The sequence below is a fragment of the Chiloscyllium punctatum genome, chromosome 1 (assembly GCF_047496795.1).
Source record: "Chiloscyllium punctatum isolate Juve2018m chromosome 1, sChiPun1.3, whole genome shotgun sequence".
In the NCBI taxonomy this organism is placed as follows: Eukaryota; Metazoa; Chordata; class Chondrichthyes; order Orectolobiformes; family Hemiscylliidae; genus Chiloscyllium; species Chiloscyllium punctatum.
This window is the reverse complement of record NC_092739.1, coordinates 77760070-77778690: the sequence shown is the minus strand read 5'-3', so window position 1 is coordinate 77778690 and position 18621 is coordinate 77760070. Positions and strand designations below refer to the sequence as shown.

At 39.4% G+C, this 18621-nt stretch overlaps 1 protein-coding gene across 1 annotated transcript in view; it reads right to left on the bottom strand.

The window, feature by feature from the left end:
• Positions 1 to 18621, bottom strand: part of kita (KIT proto-oncogene, receptor tyrosine kinase a) — an 87546-nt gene that overhangs the window by 50567 nt on the left and 18358 nt on the right. The window contains exons 2-5 of the mRNA XM_072569524.1: positions 16890 to 17129; positions 12813 to 13103; positions 10729 to 10865; positions 168 to 330 (exon numbers count right to left, since the gene is read on the bottom strand). Coding sequence (XP_072425625.1) covers positions 168 to 330; positions 10729 to 10865; positions 12813 to 13103; positions 16890 to 17129 — 831 coding nt within the window. The remainder of the gene's footprint in view (positions 1 to 167; positions 331 to 10728; positions 10866 to 12812; positions 13104 to 16889; positions 17130 to 18621) is intronic.

Here is an 18621-nt window from a genome sequence, read left to right as displayed (position 1 = left end):
TGTCAAGGAGACTGTGGGTGACTTCATTCCCAAATTGCTTTACATAATTTGTATTGATACAAAGAAGAATCACTTTGCATTGACCTGTTTAAAACTTTCCATATGAACTTAGATAACATTATTTCATAATCATTGAGCTTTTGCTGAATTGTAATCAAGTATTTTACCTACAACCTGCAGAAACGCTGAAGCATTTGACAAGCCAAAACTATTTCTTGCAAAACAAGTGAAATGTCCGGTATCATTGACTGTCACTGAATCAATTCTCATTGTTTGTATGGTTTGATAGTAGCTGGGAAAGTTGTTGGAAGACTTTGTCACTTTAGCTGCCTGGAAATAATATGTAAGAAAGAATAATGTTATTAGATGCAGTCCGTGGTTTTCTAAATTAACAGTATTAATATAAATGATTTGAATGCGAATATAGGGGGTATGGTTAGTAAGTTTGCAGATGACACCAAAATTGGAGTTGAAGTGGACAGCGAAGAAGGTTATCTCAGAGTGCAAAGGGATCTTGATCAGGTGGGCCATTGGGCCAAGGAGTAGCAGACGGAGCTTAATTTAAATAAATGTGCGGTGCTGCATTTTGGAAAGGTTAGGATTTATACACTTAATAATAAGGTCTTGGGGATTGTTGTTGAACAAAGAGACCTTGGAGTGCAGGTTCATAGTTCCTTGAAAGTGAAGTCACATTCAGATAGGATAGTAAAGAAGACATTTGGTATGCTTGCCTTTATTGATCAGTGCATTGAGTATAGGAGTTGGGAGGTCATGTTCCAGCTGTACAGGACAATGGCTAGGCCAGTTTTGGAATATTACACACAATTCTGGTCTCCCTCCAATAGAAAGAATGTTATGAAACTTGAAAGGATTCAGAAAAGATTTACAAGGATGTTGCCAGTATTGAAGAGTTGAGCTATAGGGAGAGGCTGAATAGGCTGGGACTATTTTCCTTGGAGTGTCGGAAGCTAAGGGGTGACCTAATAGAAGTTTATAAAATCATAAGGGGCATGGATAAGTAGACAAGGTCATTTCCTGGGGTGGGGGGTCCAAAACTAGACAACATAGGTTTAAGGTAAGAGGGGAAAGATTTAAAAAAGACCTAAGGGACAATATTTTCATGCAGAGGGTGGTGCATGTATAGAATGAGCTGTCAGAGGAAGAGATGGAGGCTAATATGATTACAACATTTAAAAGGCATCTGGATAAATATATGAATAGGAAGGGTTGAGAGGGATATGGGCCAAATGCTGGCAGATTGGATTAGATTTATATAGGATATCAGGTCAGCATGGATGAATTGGACTGAAGAGTCTGCTTCCGTGCTGTATATCTCAATGACTCTAATTACACTTAAACTCAGCACCACAACTCTTCACTCTAATCTCATTTGCAGAATTTCGTACAGTAATTCCTTTTCCCAAACACATTGTGATAAATCACTGCATTCCAGATATTGTAGTTAGTTTAAGACATTAACTTTCTTCAAACACAAGCTTAATAATACATGCTAACGATATATCATATACAATATATATGTGTACACTTATATTCATTCATGCTGCAGCATGGTCAATTGCAAATTTAATTGTAACTTTAGACCACATTAATTTGATTACAGTCTGAATAAGCTGTTGAGTAGAACATTTCCATTTTCAGTTCAAGGCTCATAGCAATGATTTTTCATGCAAGTTTCCATCCTTCACCTCACTCATGTTGCAATTAACCTCTTGGATGCCGTTCTGAAAGAATTATGCAGTCAGAGAAGCAAAAGAGCCCACCACTGATAAGACCTTCCAGCTTTCATATCGCTGGCACCATATTTCAAAACCAGCTATACACAACGTTTGAAGCTGCAAACTGGCCCTTCTACTGTGATATTTGAGTCTCAACAATCAATACATGGCCTAAAGGAAAGGAAAATATACTGCCCATTTAGTGGACAGAGACCTGGACCTCTGAGTGACATGGTGGGGAGGAGAGCCATCCTTTATCCTGTAGCTCAGGTAGTGCTGGATCCAAATGAAGAGCATCTCCAGCAGTACAATTAATGATTTCTGAGCTCCACAAGGGTAAATGTCAAAACCTTCCCTCTGCTATTTCAACCTCAAACACCACCACTCACTCTTGCTCTAACATTGCATAGACTTCACTCCAAGGCTTGTGACAACTCTCACTGTTGCACATCTTGACAATTCAGCAGCTCGCACTGTCCTCATACTCCTAAAGAACTAATCCTCCCTGCCCTCTGGGCTTTCCATTCATTCAGTGGAGCACCACAAAAACCACTCCTGCATCAACTGCCCTTCCATCCAATTCTTTCATAACTAATTCCGCTCTTTGTCTCATGGTGTTCATAACTGGGCCAAGAGGGCCAGGACTGGTTGTCGGGGATGGTGAGGGGTTGGGAGAGAGCGGGGTGATACGAGAGAACACGCAAATGTATTGACATCTTGTCCTGGAAGCCCTTGCCACATACAGACTTCAGAGGTACCTGATCCCTGCACATCCCCCATCTGTGATCCCAAACTGATGAGAGTGAGCTTATATTTGGGCAGGGTCTGTCACCAGATTTTGATTCTCTAGGCCCAAAGGCACCAAATGATAAATACTACCATGGAACTGGTTCCCTTGACTCTAGCTGCAGAAGTCAGGACAGCATTGAGACACAGTGGGATGCGGATGAAGAAGAAAACTGACTTAAGGCAACATGTGGGACTGTAAAACATTGCTGTTAAATAACCTTATACTTCTGTAAATATGCATTTACTTAAACTGTTAAAATGTCTGTTGCTGTATAATCATTAGCATCAAACCCAATTAGATCACACCCATTAAGTGATGAGCAGTCTCTTCAGACATCTCAAAGATGAAAGAGGTTGTAATGTTCGAGCATTGCTCGTGTCTTACAAGCAAGCATCAGGCACCAGGGATCCTTGACCATAACCCTGAAGACTGCAGCAAAGGTGTTACCCTTTTGGTGGCTGGACCCAAAGTGCAACTGATATGAGGAGAAGTTTTGTTCACCCAGAGGGTGGTGAGCCTCTGGAATTCATGACAACAGAGAATTGTTGAATCCAAACCATTATGCGTTTTCAAGAAGAAGATAGATACAGCTGTTGTGGTGAAAGAGATCAAGGGACATGGTGGGCGTGGGGGGAGGACAAGATCAGGCTATTGAGTTTAATGATCACCAGCTGTGATCAGATTGAATGTTAGAGAATGAAAGAATTTTCAAACCCAGCTTATTCATCCTCGAAACAGCTTTCAATGGTTTATCACTAGCCTCTCAGGTGCAATGATGCATTGCTCTGTTATGCTGTCTTGAATGATGCTCTTGGTCAATATGCTGATCCTCAGCATCATCTTTCTCCTCAGAAAATTGTTCTTCTTCTCCCGTTTCATCTGCATCCTGAATATCTTCCCTTTGTCAGCTCCAGTAGTGAAAGGCACAGGTTGATGCATAGATACAACACATCCTTTCTGAGCCAAACTGCAAAACCTCACTGGAGCTGACCAGAGACCAAAATCCCATTTTGAGGAGAACTGTGGTTTGTTCCATTATGGCCCTAGTAGGAACATGAATAACATTGTATCTCCAATCTTTGTCACTCTGAGGGTTACATAAACATTTCATTTGGAGTGGGTCGCCCTTGTCTACCTGCAGCCAGTCTGTGAGTGCTACTGCTAGTGCCCCGCACCTGGGAGAAGGCAATAATGGTAAAATATGCCATTGGGACATCCTTAATTTGCACCCACACTGTGACAGTGTGGGCCTGTAGAGCTCGGGTCTCATCATTCTCCTCCATGTCCGTGGTGCATCTTCACCTCTGCTTCTCTGACGGAGACACAGTAGCTGCTGGAATCACTGCTCTTGCTGACAAAGTTGCAATCAATATCTCCTACTACGATGTCTTTAGAGTAATACCAAGACCGCAATGAGTCCAGTGATGGCTTTCTCCAAGATCTGTGAGCAAGTAACTTGTGGAGAATGTCAGAAATGTAAAGTAATTTTATTAATGGAACTCCTGCACTCTCACCTCACCAAAATGACCTCTCATGTTATGGCCTCACATAGTGCAGCATGCAGGCTTCCTGAGGAGTTCACTATCATGCCTAAGGAGCTGAGAGGTATGTGAACTTATCCAACTGCACATTGCATCACCAAAGTATGCATGCTAAATTGGGAGTAGAAGTCTGCCAGTAAGTCACCAGAATAGCACTACCATTTCACCCTTACCAAACAAAATGGCTTCCTTCTGCATCACTAACCACATGCTTGCATATTTACAGTTCTGGGTGTGAATCAGAGATCTGTAAAGTGTTGCTTCCTGTGAAATGTTTGTGAATTAGAAACCTCAGATTCTGCTTTTAAAGTGCCTTTTCCATATTGTGGTTGATTAGCTGACGTGACAAAGAAGAAATTAGTGCACACAATTTAATGGATATGATTGCTTGAGGCCATACTTTTATCTGCATTCTCAGACAATGAATGACCTCCTGAAGAAGTACAAATTCAAAACAGATGGGTGGCATTACTGAATTAGAAGATACATGAATAATGCAATTGCCTCTTTCACGGCCTCCAATTCCAATGGTTTTACTCCACTCCTGGAAGGAAGAAGTGATTTATTCCACCCACTCTGCATGTGGAGTCATATAGTTATTGTGCCATTGACTACTGATCCAATGTTAACTCTGTTTCAATGTGAGTAATGTACAGGCTCCAGTCAAAGGTGGAGCCTACATCCTTTATGTTCCAATTTGTTTTGTTGATCCTGTGACGTTTAATGATCCTGCAGTTTCAAGTGGGGCAATAGTTAACTATTCGAGATGTGCTTGAAAATCAAGTTGGGCAAGCCTCAAGAAGGCAAGTAGAATGTAGCATTTTGAAATTACATACATCAACCAGCCTGTTTCTCAGTGTAAATGAGAGGACAGGTACACTAAGGGCAGTATTTAATATAGGTGCTGGGGTTCTCACTTGAACTCATTAATGGGTCAATTGACAGTAGGCAGACAGACCATTCATTCATTCCTGATGAAGTGCTTTTGCCCGGAATGTCGATTTTCCTGCTCCTCATTTGCTGCTTGACCTGCTGTGCTTTTCCAGCATCACATTAATCTAGAAAGACCATCCACTAGTCTTCCTACTATCCTAGTCCTAACTGGGGCATAGGAGGGAATGTTGCAAGATTTCCACCTATCACTTTCCCACCTGATTAAACTCTCTCCCCCACATTAAACATACCTGAAAGGATGGCCTTAAATAAAGCAAATTATATTTGATTTGAGATCCACCCAATGGGAATGTAATCCACTTCAACTATTCTAAAAGTCAATAAATCTAAGACTTATTAGATTGTTACATTTTGAAGCTATGTCTTTAACTTATGGTGGAACGAAGGAGTCATGTGACCTGTTCTGAAATCTAACTAACAATGGGTCTTGGTTATCTGTGCAATGTTCAATGTTGAAAATAATGGCAACAACATTTATGTTTATTGTGGTTAGATTCTTCAACATCCTTGAGGATTTCAGGCGTTAATAGTTATGTTATAAGCTGCTTTGTTATGAAAGAGACTTGGATGCTAAAGAATAGCTAATTAACCTTTCTACCTGGATTCAAGGCCTATGAGTTTGACATTGCATTGGAATTTGACGTGAGATGGGAAATGTTTCTTATGCATACCTGAAAAGTCACAGTACAGCAAGTGTGCCAGGTTCTGACAGCGGGGAAGCTGCTAGGGGCTGAATATGTCTGGGTAAACATGCAATCATGGAAGGAGGTTTACACTTGGATTGGAAAAAAAAACAAATTCATGAGGATTTGAAAGGGTGCTATGAGTTTTGCTTACTTCTGCTAGTGGGAAAATTGCTAGGAACAGCCTTCAACTTGCAAGATAGTTTAGAGTTAAAAATTGACAGGAAAGAAAAGGGAAAGAAGAACGTTAGTAGCTGAGTATCAGTCTGGACTGGGTCTGGGGAAATCAAATGGCTACCAAATGGATAATACAAAGTATACCTGTGAGATGGATGCTTTTTTGCTGTATTAGAACTAAAATATTGCGTTCTGTAGTTCAAGAACAACTAGTCTACAAAATCATGTTTACCAATAGTCTTTTTAGACTTGTTACATAACCGTGAAACCTTGTCATGTCATCCTTTCAGCTATCAAATGGAAATTCTAATTTATTTCATAATTGTTGGTCTCTACCGAGATTGTAAGAAGGATATGTTAATTTGTAACAGGTCCCTTATTTCATGGTTACGAACAGCATGAATGGCAAGAACAACATTTTCATGTTGAGTTACTAAACTGCATCACCACATGAGTATCTAGTCATTTAGCCATCAGAGATTTAAGCTGATGGTGCAATTGATCCCCAGTGAAGGAACTATATCTAGTTATGTAGATTGTACACAAGTATTTATATTATATATATATATATATATATATATATATATACATCTGACTAGTAGAGCAGGGTAGCATTTCTGTCCAAAATTATAGAACTCCTACAGCATGGAAGCAGGCCATTCAGTCCATTGAGTCCACACTCACCATCCAAAGAGCATCCCACCCAGACCCAGCCCCCTTCCCTATCCCTGTGTACTTGCATTTCCCAAGGCCAATCCATCTAACGTACACATTTTTGGACTGTGGGAGGAAACCGGTGCACTCTGAGAAAGCCCACACAGACATGGGGAGAATGTCTGTATGCAGCATGCACAGTCTACTGCGGGTGGAATCAAACCCAGGTCCCTGGCACTGGAAGGCAGTAGTACTAACCACTGAGTCACCATGCCATCCTCTAAATGGGGACATTGGCCTGACATGAATGAGAGCAACATGATTGAGGTTTTCAGACAGCTACTTAGATATCAAAGGGTGAGATTCAATCATCACTGACTAATTATACCTCAAAGTTCTTTTAAGAAATTATTCTGAAATATTGCCTGAAACTACTGGTGTTGAGTAATTTCCTTTGATATTGTGGGCAGGAAGTGTAAATTCATACCAGTGTAACAACATAAAGACAGTTGCATCAGTTGTTTAGAAGTTATTGGAGAACTATCAGGAAAAATGCAAAGAGGTCATGCAGTATAACACAGACTGGTTGTTGAAAATTGCGGTTTATTTCATAAGATTCAGGTTAGTAACTCAATTACTGCCTTATTTACTTTGCTAATGTCACAGACAATACCAATAGTGCTCCAAAGTGAAAAAGATCTAGCAAAGGCAACAATGAGCCAAGTTCCTGAGATTTTATTCATCTGAACACACTGTCCTCTTCATTTCCCCTCCAATCTCATTCCTAGTCTTTGTGTTTTATATCCACATATTAATCTATGACAATACACTTTTCAATATTTAGAAAGGTCTCTCAATCAGACTTGTAATAAATTTCACCCAAGATAGTTGTTTGCAAGTTTAGACCATTAATCTCCAAGGAAGAAAAGGATGAATTGAGAGAACGTTATCAACGAACCATCTATAAATCATCTGCGATTTCACAAGCACTTTACTCAATGGCTTTGTAACTCTAATAACTCAGGAAGCTCAACTGGAAAGGATCATTTGTTGTTGAACACCAAGATAGAGCCATTACTCGTGATGTACATTGGCTAGTCCCAACCTGGACAGCCAGTTCTGCAAGCCCATCTCTAGGTTTACTTTACTTTTTTAAATCAACCTGTTCTGTGATCTTATTACACATCTCTGGAGCAGGTGGGACTTGAAGTCAGCACACATAGCTCAGAGAAATGGGCACTACCACTCCCACTCTTAATTCCTATGTTCCTATGATCTCCATGAGAAGGTTAATTAGTGATTCCTCATGGGCCTTAAAGGGGTTATCACAATTCATATAGAGGTAAGTTTGCCATAGTCCTTTCAGATCATATAGCTGCTCTCTCAGCCAACTGAGCTAACTAATCCCCAACAATATACACATAGTTTAGACCTTTTGAGTTAATAATGCATCAGGAATATGTTATTTAGACTCTCAATTTAATGGGATCAGGGCATCCGACACCATCTACCCATTTGCCTCCATAATCCCTAATATCCTAAGCCAGCAAAGATCTCTCAATTGCAAATTAATCATTATTATTGTGTCAGCATCAACTGCAGTTTTTTTTGTGTGGGAGAGCCCCATGCATTTCCCATCTTTTTATGTGAAGATGTGATTTTTAATTTCTCCCCCAGTGGGTCCAATTCTGATTTTAAAGTCAAGAGTCTTTAATCTAGATATCACAACCAGTGGAAAATGTTTATCTCCTTCTAGCTTATCAGTTTATTTCAAAGTGTTAAATCAATCATAAAATTATGGCTTTAATCAGGATTTTTTTTTTAAATCAATGGGAAGAAACCTGCTTTACATAATTTCTGTTCATAATCCAAACCACAGAGCCTTGGTCATAATCTGCAGAAATAAAAATCTGACCTACAATCCTTCCAATTCAGTGCATCCTTCGAAAGGGTAGAATCTATCTAACCAATAGTATCCCATCAGTCTACTCTTGATAATCCATAAAGTGATGGAAGGTGTCATCAATAGTGCTATCAATAGTACCTACTTGATGGCGCCCAGTTTGGGTTCCACCAGAGCCACTCAGTCCTGACCTCATTACAGCCTTCGTTCACAGCTGGACAAAAAAGCTGAATTTTGGATGCAAGTTGGCAGTGACTGCTCTTGACATCAAAACCATATTTGACCAAGTGGCATCAAATAAAACTAGAATCAAGGAGAATTTTTGGGGGGTGGGGGAGGGAGGGAAGAGCCTTCACTGCTTGGAGTCATAGCTGGCAGAAAGGAAGATAGTTTTGGTAACTGGAGGTCAGTCATCTCAGTTCCAGGATATCTCTGCAGGATTTCCTCAGGGTAGTGTCTTAGGCTCAACCATTTTCAGCTGCTTCATCAATAAACTTCCATCCATCATAAAGTTAGAAGTGGGAATGTTGGCTGATGATTGTACAACATTCGCAATTCCTCAGATACTGATGTAGTCCAGGTTCATATTGAAACATATAGGATTCTTAAGGGGTTTGACAAAGTAAATTCTGAGAGAATATTTCCCTTGATGGGAGAGCCTAGGAGCAATGGTCTCAGAATACCGGGGTGTCAATTGAAGTCTGAGTTGAGGAGTAATTTCTTTTCTCAGAGGGTTAGGAGTTTTTAGAACCCTTTGCCACAGAGAGAGCTATTGGGGCAGGATCATTGTGCTGAGATAGACAGATTCTTCATCAGTAGGGAAATCAAGGGTTACAGAAAAAGGGCAAAAAAGGTGAATGTCAGGAATGTAGGATTAGCCATTATTTTATTAATAGAAATGGGCCACTCCTCTTCCTCATTCTTACTTTTTACCTCCTTTCCTTTTTGAAAAACGGTAATACTTTTTCTGGAACTTTTCTAGAAATCAGCGAATATTATAACCAATAATCTCTGGTGCCACTTCCTCTAAGGCCCTAGGATATAGGTCGTCAGTCCCTGGGGACTTCAGTGCCTTTAGTTCCAATTATTGGCTCAGTACATTTTCCCTTGTATTTCCTTCAATGGTTTTAATTGTGAGTGATGAGAGACCCTTGAAAGAACAGCAGCGTTACACAGACCCCCACCCACTGAAGCTGAAACACTCTCATAGGTTCTAAATACTTTTGAGAATCTTAGGTATCAATCTGCTATGTGCAGTCATATCCTGGTCAAGGCACCCCGACCATCTCATACAGCAGCAGATATCAATCCCACTAATGAGTGTGATTCACAAGCAATGCATTGGAACCTGGAAAGACTGACATTTCTGACCAAAGCAGCAATCACCTTCCAAGTTTCCACATTACAGGAGGTGAAGGAGCTGCTCACTTCACAACTTGTGATATAAAACATCATGCCACTCTAAGGATGGCTAGACTGTGTGTCTTTAATGTTGTAGACAGCAAGGCAGGTATTCATTCATACAACTGATGAAAAGTGAACATATTTTTACAAATGTGAGAAAGTATTTACATTGACTCCAACCTGCCCTTACTTGGTCTTCTTTTTTCTTTTCCTCCCCACAGTGCAGTCCCAGGTTCCATAGCTAGGATGGAGGGGGTCTGCATGAGAGTGGAGCCTGGGAGCCTGCAACATTTAGTCAGGCAAAGAGGTATGTCCTGAGGGGAGACCTCTGAGGAATGTCGTGGATTTCTACCTCCAACTGGGTGCATCTTTATGAGGAACGCGGCACCTGGAATGAGTTCAAGGCCCCTCATCCCCCTGTCGCCTTGCCTTTGGTGCTGAGCACCAGTGGTTGAAGCGATGAAGTGCAGCTATGGGCAGGCTCTGAGATTGCTGGGTCTGGCTCTCCATGACACTGCCAACTTGTCCAGCTGCTGTCCAACCTGCCAGGAGATGGGCAGCTGCTCAATTGTCTGAGGCAGCAAGGTCCCAATGTCAATGCGGCAGTTCCTACCCATTGCTCCTGTGTTTATTTGAGCAGTTGTATGAAATCACACCTTGCCAACACCATGGGGTTTGGTCCTGCCAGGGGCTGAGCAGGTGCTCATCCTCATGAGATTAAATTAGCTGGAAGTAATACATGAGATGTCAAGTGTTGTGCCATTAACTAAAGGAATAGACCTGAGAGCATTTTTCTTTTCATACATGCATTCTTACCAGTAAAATGATCTTCAAACAAACTGAATTTTCAATTAAGAGAAAACAGGCAAATGTTCACTGTACTTACTGAACTTTGTGGATGAGTCCAATTCACAATTACTGCATGGTTGATATTTTTAATTATGCACGCCATCTGAAATTTCTCTCCTTCCTTCAGCAACTTTTTACTTATCTCCACATTGATTTCTGGGACGCTCTTGGGCACTAAAACATTGCGTGAACACGAGTTATTTATGAGTTATTACTGCTTATATTGCCTCTTTCTGCTCCATAGCAATGAATGTACATCCCATTGGGAACTGACCAAAGGCACTTTGTTGTTGAATTTGCAAAGTGCTGCAAGTCTTCACCTTATAGTTTGTGCAATTAAATATTTATTTAACTAATGGGATCCATTATTCATTCACATTATTTTTTAAAAATGCTGATATTTGCTGAAAATATCTTTGCGGTCTCAAATATAGAAATTAAAGTTTAAAGCTGAAAGTCTTGGAAGTCTGCAAATTTCACAATACATTTTGCTGATTTTACTGAAAAATTCAAAAGAGAGCAAACTTCCTTAATTCAGCATTGTGCTGGCATGTGTGACAGAAATTGTGTTTCCTTCCGAGAGAGATTTGTAGAGTTGAATGAAATACTGTGTTTCACATACTATTTTCATACATGAGAAAAACACAAAGAATTCTCTCTGCTTTCTGTGAGAAAAACATATTTCATCCTTACCCCAATGCAATAAAAGAATATTATTTTCACGCATAACTCCCAGTTCATTGGGTCAAACCTACACTCTCTCAAAACATTGCTGTTCTGAAATGTTATATAATTAATGTGTCCCAGTAATAAAAATCGCAACTAAAATATCTCTTTAAAATGACAAAGATAGCTTGGTTAACTTGCTAATGAAAGCAAAATACTATAAAAGTAAGAAAGTTAAAATAAAGCCAGAAAGTGCTGGAGAAATGCAGCAAGGTCCAACAGCATCTGTGGAGACAGAAACAAAGGTAGCATTTCAAGTCCATTATGACTCTTTTTTGAAAGTTAGACTAGTTCAGAATCCCATTCTTCTGGCATTCTCCCATAGCATAAATTGCCCATAGTGAGAGGAGCATTAGTAGGGAGTAGGGAAATGGGTCTGGGTGAGTTACTCTTCCGAGGTTCGGTGTGGACTTGTTGGACTGAAGGGCCTGTTTCCGCACTGTAGGGAATCAAATCTAATCAAAGCAGGGAACCTAGTCTTGCTTCAGAGTCATATCTTGAAAAAATTGTACCAAAACTAAGTCCAAAACCTGAGTAGGCAAGGCTGGAACCCGTGTAAACTGTGCTGTTACTGAAATGCAGCAAACCCTGACAAAATTATTTGATGAATTTAGGTTGATTTCAAAAGATTATTCTGTGGGCATATATTTCATGCCTAAGTCATCATCTAACTTCTAGGCTGAGGCTGCAGATATTATCTCCAATCTCACTAGCAATATAAAAGCCAACTCAGAATGTAAATGGCAAAAGAAATAACAATAAAAATATCAATTTTCTCCAAATAGCAACAATAGATTAACTACACTGCAACAGGGAACTGTGAATGGCTAGATAAAATAACATAAGGATTCAGGTATCACTTCAGTTGCCTATTTCTGCTCTTGACTATGGCATACAGCAGTGTTATTTATCCTCCAATGGAAAGAGCTGCTGAATATCAAGTATTACTGACTAACAAGCTCTCAGGTCCAGTACTACGCACTCGGGAATACAGAAAAGCTGAGGGCAGCCATTGCAAAAGCTAAATAGGAAAAGGCCACTGACTAAGGCCATCCCATAATACTACAATAAGGGCTGGAAGTAGTGCAATATCAATCTGACATCTGTTGTATACATAGCTGTCTAGATTCACGTTATTTTCTCCCTCTTTTATCATCCAGGGGGCTCTACCTGTCTCTCTCATGGGAATTTGTCTGGACTGTACCTGAATAATCTTTTCTCTAAAGTTAATCTTTTAATCCTTTCTTATTTAATTTGCCAAAAATTGATTCCACTTTATTTGGGGCAGATCCATTCCCATGGCATTGAAATTAGCTTCACTCTAATGAAAGATTTTTACTTCAGATTGTATCTTGTTGCTTAATGTAATTTGCATGATTCTAAAGTCTTAATTACCTGGTATTATCTGCAGTTTAAATTTGTCTGATTCTCTCACGATTCCATTTCTTACAGCGGTGCACACATAATACCCTTCATAATGTCTCTTCAGGTTAGTGATGCTTATGCCAGCGTAAATGTTGGCAGTGTAAGACAGGTCTTTGGGGATGGATGCTCCGGTAACTTTCGCCAGTCTCAAGTTTTCAATCTTAGGGGTTGTAACTCGACAAGGAATGACAGCCTCACCTCCTTCTATTCCGCCAATGAACTTCTGCTTCAGTGATGGAGTTACAAACAAATTCTTAGGGTCTTAAAGAAAACATAGGTGATGTTAAACTTGGAAAACAACTTTTATCAATCACTCGGATAGGTAAAGCTACAATATCATCACATTTTGGCTTCATGACTTTGGCAATGGTAAATGTTATTAATCACTTGCACAGGAGATACTAAGATTGTTCCCATGTACAGAACCAGGAATGTTTCATAACCATGTAAAGTGAGAATGTTCAGAAGGTTATATTAATCACAGGATTTTAGTTGCCAGGTGTTTTTATTTCATATGTCATCTGCTTAAAAGTGCTCTGCTATATCACGAAGTGATCTAATTCAGCATTGTCTCAAAGGCTGATCACTTGCACCTGGGGTGAATCAGCTATATTTGATGCTCTTCGCTTTAAATCCACATAATACTGAGCTTGCAACAGTCAGTATGAGTGGCACGCAATAGGTTGCTACTTGCCATTGATCTTGAACAAGGAGGTATCAACTCTGTTGATGTCAGACAGGAGTCAAATATAGGTCAGATCACGACTGTTTTTCAGAGTATAGTTCAGTTGTCAGAGTTCTAATGACCTGGAACCTGAAGAATTATTTGTTAAATGAATAATTATTTTCTGCTTTAATAATGATTTTCTTAAAGTCTGTCTTCTTGGTTCCTGCTCCCTCTGGATGCTTCTAAATGGTGATAGATTTTAATCTGTGATAAGGTCTGCGCCCTGTTGTGGTCAGCACAGGGCTGCAACAGCTCTTGTGCAATGTCTTGATGGTATTTTTGCTTTTACCTGTGTTCTATGCCGAGCAAGATAAAACTACAACATTTACTTTGCATGGCTGAAATGGTATCATATTTGGTAATATAAATGGATGACTGAAAGAAATAGACTACTTTGGCATAAAGGGAAAGATTATGAGGGGTTGGCAATGATCAAAAGACCAGTTAAATGTCCAGATACTGGCCTGGATTTTCATCTCGACAAGAAGCTCTCTGGCACGGCTGACAGTCTGGAAATCATAAGTATCCCACCACCCCCAAACACACCACTTCTGATTTTCATAGGATTGGGAATGGGGTCAAATCACAATTCATGCAGGCACATTTCATGGAGACAGCTGGCCATTTAAATCTTCAGTAGCTTTCAAAAAAGGTTGGATATTGTTAGCCCTAGGGTATGAACCAACATCCACCTTATTATTAAAGCAATTCATGGTTTAAACAAATCTTTCAGATCTCCAGTTGCAAAGAAAAGAATTTCATCCTGTCCAATCTGAGCCTCTCAATCAGGTAACATCCTTGTGAGTCTTTTCTTCTTCCATATCCTTTTTGTAATATGAAGAGCAGAATTACATAGAACATAGAACAATACACCGCAGGACAGGCCCTTCAGCCGTCGATGTTGCGCCGACTGTAAACTATTCTCAGCTCGTCCCCCTACACTATCCCAAAATCATACATGTGCTTATCTAAGGATTGTTTAAATCTCCCTGATGTGGCTGAGTTGACTACATTCGCAGGTAGGGCATTCCACGCCCTTACCACTCTCTGCGTAAAGAATCTGCTTCTGACATCTGTCTTAAATCTATCACCCCTCAATTTGTAGTTATGCCCTCTCGTACAAGCCAACATCATCATCCTAGGAAAAAGTCTTTCACTGTCTACCCTATCTAATCCTCTGATCATCTTGTATCATACAGTATTGCAAGTGTATCTAAAGTAATATTAAGACAACAAAGCCTCCTTACAATTGTAATTCTATTCCTTTTGAAAAGAGCATTCATTTATGGTTGTATTAATCTGTACATTTTACGTGATAGTAATTGTATCTATTTTAGATCTCATTGCTCTTCACCCATTTAGCTTTTTATTTTCCAAGGAACGAATGACCTCTTTATTCCTCCTTCCTAACTAAAGTACGTGCGCACTATGAAATCACATTTGTCATTTGTCCATCTGTGCAAGCCTACTTCTGTACTTTGCAGCAGTCTTCCACATTGTTAACTATTTTACTCCATTTAATATTATTTGAAACTCTCAACATCACACCTCCAATTTCTTAGACCTAATCATTTATGTGTAGGGTAAACTGCTGAAAGTGGTAGTGCCATTTTAAAATTGCAAATAAAATATTTGTTTTATTTTACTTATAATTCAATGATCATCAGAAGATTGCAGAGCATGAGCATTACCTTCCAGGTCTACATGTGTGCATGCACCTTAGTTGAATGCGAAATTTGCATAAATAATAATAGTTGTGGACTTACTTCTAAAAGGAAATTCTTAAAATAAATGCCAATAATATGTTAATGTGAAATACTGTTGACTTGAAAAAAAAAGTGGCTTTAACTTGTGTCTTTACAAGGCTCAAACATAAGGAGAGTTCCTTATGTTTATATTAAGAAGAAACAAATAAAGACATTAGTGGCCCCAGCTCCACATTCTGCAAAAATATAGTGAAAAGAAACTAAGCCTACTGAGTGCACTGAGAGCATTAACCAAGCTGTTATTACACATCCTCTGGTGCAGAGGAAATTTGAATCTATACCTTCTGATCTAGGGTGGGGACACTACTACAGCACCACAAGAAATCTTCTAACTGCTTTCCTTTCATACAATGTACATCCAGTCCAAAATGCTTTCAGACTCAACAGAGTAATGCTCAGGATATCATTTTCAATCTTTGCACCCCATATTCAACCTTATCTGTCAAATGCACATATCAGAAAATTGCATGTATTTTCAAAACCTCATGCATAGTTATACAAACATAAAATTACTAGAACTTAAGGGAAACATGCAAAATTTGTGCAAAACTACATCTCCATTCATAAGCATAAGCCACTTTTGGCATCCAGTGCTGGCCTTTGTCTTGAAGACAGCAAGCAGAACTGCAGATTTCTGCTGACAAATGCATGGCCAAACATGTCTGAAGGTAATATAACTCCTTTAAACCCAAAGAAAACTATGTGAAAGGTATTATTGTAATGTAAATTAATATTACTGCTTGTCAACTGATTGAAGACTGCTGTTCTGAAAGCCAGTGAGTGAACTCATTGTACCTCACCTACAGCATGGCATTCCTTCAGTGATCCTTCTCATTCCAGCAGTTCAAAGCTTGGAGATTTCTATTCAGATAGTAATTAGTGCCAGTGTGGCTAATTTTCTTTTTTACAAGTGGCAAATAAGGCTGGTGAGAACATAATCTCCAGGCACAGTTACAATTAGATTGGGCAATAAAAGCCTTCCTCTGTCAATACAATGAAGCATCACTGCAAACTAATGGGGATGATGTCCTCGAGTCGCATGATGCAATGTTCCATGTAATCACCCCATGCAGCATTTAGCACTTATCAAATAGGGTACTAGGGGTGCTACTGCCTCGTGTGTGGTAGATTCCTGCCTGTATTTTCAATTTGCTTCAGATTCATTTCAGTTCATTACTTCTTAATTATCTGCCAGATGAGTATTAGCAAAAACTGCTGAAGACTTAAGATGAATTTTGAGCTTTTCTAAGATCTTTTCAGAATGACCTTGCCCTTGTTATCACAACATCATTAAACTCCCTGCAACTTCTTAAATTTAATTTACCTGCAGTTTTACATTCCATTTACCTGGCCAATCAGCACCTGGATAGTAGATAATCATACAAATTGTCTGCCCTTGAAATTTGAGATCTATCAAAGTAATTTCATTCTGTTGAGATTACCATGATTATTCCACATCAGCAAGTAAAAATGAACTCATTAAATCTGAGGTATGGAGATAGTTCCATTTCAAAATCACTTGATGAAAGACTGTTATTAATATGGCCTAGTTACCTTCCACAAATATGTAAAGGGAGCTGTTTGTAAAAGAGACGGGATTTTGGCATATATATCGGCCCGTATGCTTTGGTTGTGCTGAAATTATATTGACCCTGTTTTGATTGATGTTTCTCTTTGCACTTGACGGAGTTACCCATTTTACGCTAGAGTGGTCTGTACACTGAAGATCGATGTGATCACCCTTTTTCTTAATCAGTATGTCATTCTTCGGTTGAATCAAAGGGATAGGTAAACCTGCACAAGAAAAGAAAAACAATGTTGCTAGATATAGCAGCCACCTACTATTCTACAAATGTTTTATTTCTGATTTTTTTTAACATCACAGATAATTAGAGAGATACGTGTAGACAGATTTCTGAAGTAAACAATTTCCAAGGCAACTTTTCTCCAGATCTCATTTTAAGTACTATCTCCAAGGAAGTTTCTTAATTTACTCAGAAATGTATAATTCAGAAATAACATCAAGTGGTCACACAGATAAATGATGTTGCATTTCACAAGATATTTAGGCATATATTTAACTTACACTTCCTGGTGGCAATCTTGTCACAAAATGTTTCATTAAACATTATAATGCACTTGAGGATTAGTAGTAAAACAGTGGTAAAAGGTGGAATAGGACTGATTATAGACCAAAAACAGATTTACCGCAATGAATTCAGAGGATATAGCTGAGGTATTAGGTGAATACTTTGCAACTGTCGGTACCAAAGATGAAGATGCCACCTAGGTCTTGGGAGGACAAAAAATCATTCAGACACTCGAAGGGGTTAAAATTGGAAAAAAGGAGGGATTAATTGGTTGTTTGTATTTAAAGTGGACAAGGTACCTGAACTAGACATGATGCATTTAAGGACACTGAGAAAAGTGAGAGTGGAAATTGCAGAAACACTGGTCACAATTTTTCTGCCTTCCTCAGATGCAGAGGCTGTGTCATTCAGTTTAACTGCAGAGCCACTTACACAATCAGTAATTCAGGATAAAATTAATAAGCACATGGACAAATGGGGACTAATTAAAGAGAGCCAATATGGATTTCTTAAGCAAAAATTATGCTGAACTATTTTGCTGGAATATTTTCAAGAGTAATGATGAAGTTTAATGAGGACACCGCTTTTATTTGTTGTACAATCAACTTTCAAAAAAGCTTTCAAAAAAGTGCTGCACTGCAGATTTGTGAGAATAAAAAGAGCAATAGCAACATAGATATGCAATTGGCCGAGTGACGGGAAACAGAGAGTAACGGTACATGGATGTTTTTGGGGTGGATCAGTGTTTATCAACCCTGGGCAGCCCGATTGACTGTGCATGTCCAAGCCTCAATATCTGCACTTGTTTGAACTCTGCACCTGCTATTTTTCCTAATATTGGTCATGACCTAGGTTGTGGTGTACAGGGCACAGCTCCAACATTTGTAGATGATACAAAATGTAAGAATTGTGAACAGTGAGAAGAGTATTGCAAAAATTTTGAATCATAGAATTCCTACAGCATGGGAGTAGACCATTCAGCCTATCAAGTCCACACTACCCTCCAAAGAGCATCCAACCCAGACCGACCCTGCATTTCCCATGGCTAATCCACCTAACCTGCACACCTTTGGACTGTGGAAGGAAACAGGTCCACCAAGAGGAAACCGATGCAGACATGGGGAGAATGTGCAAACCCTATACAGACAGTCGCTGAGCATGGAATCAAACCCAAGTCCCTGGTGCTGTGAGGCCAC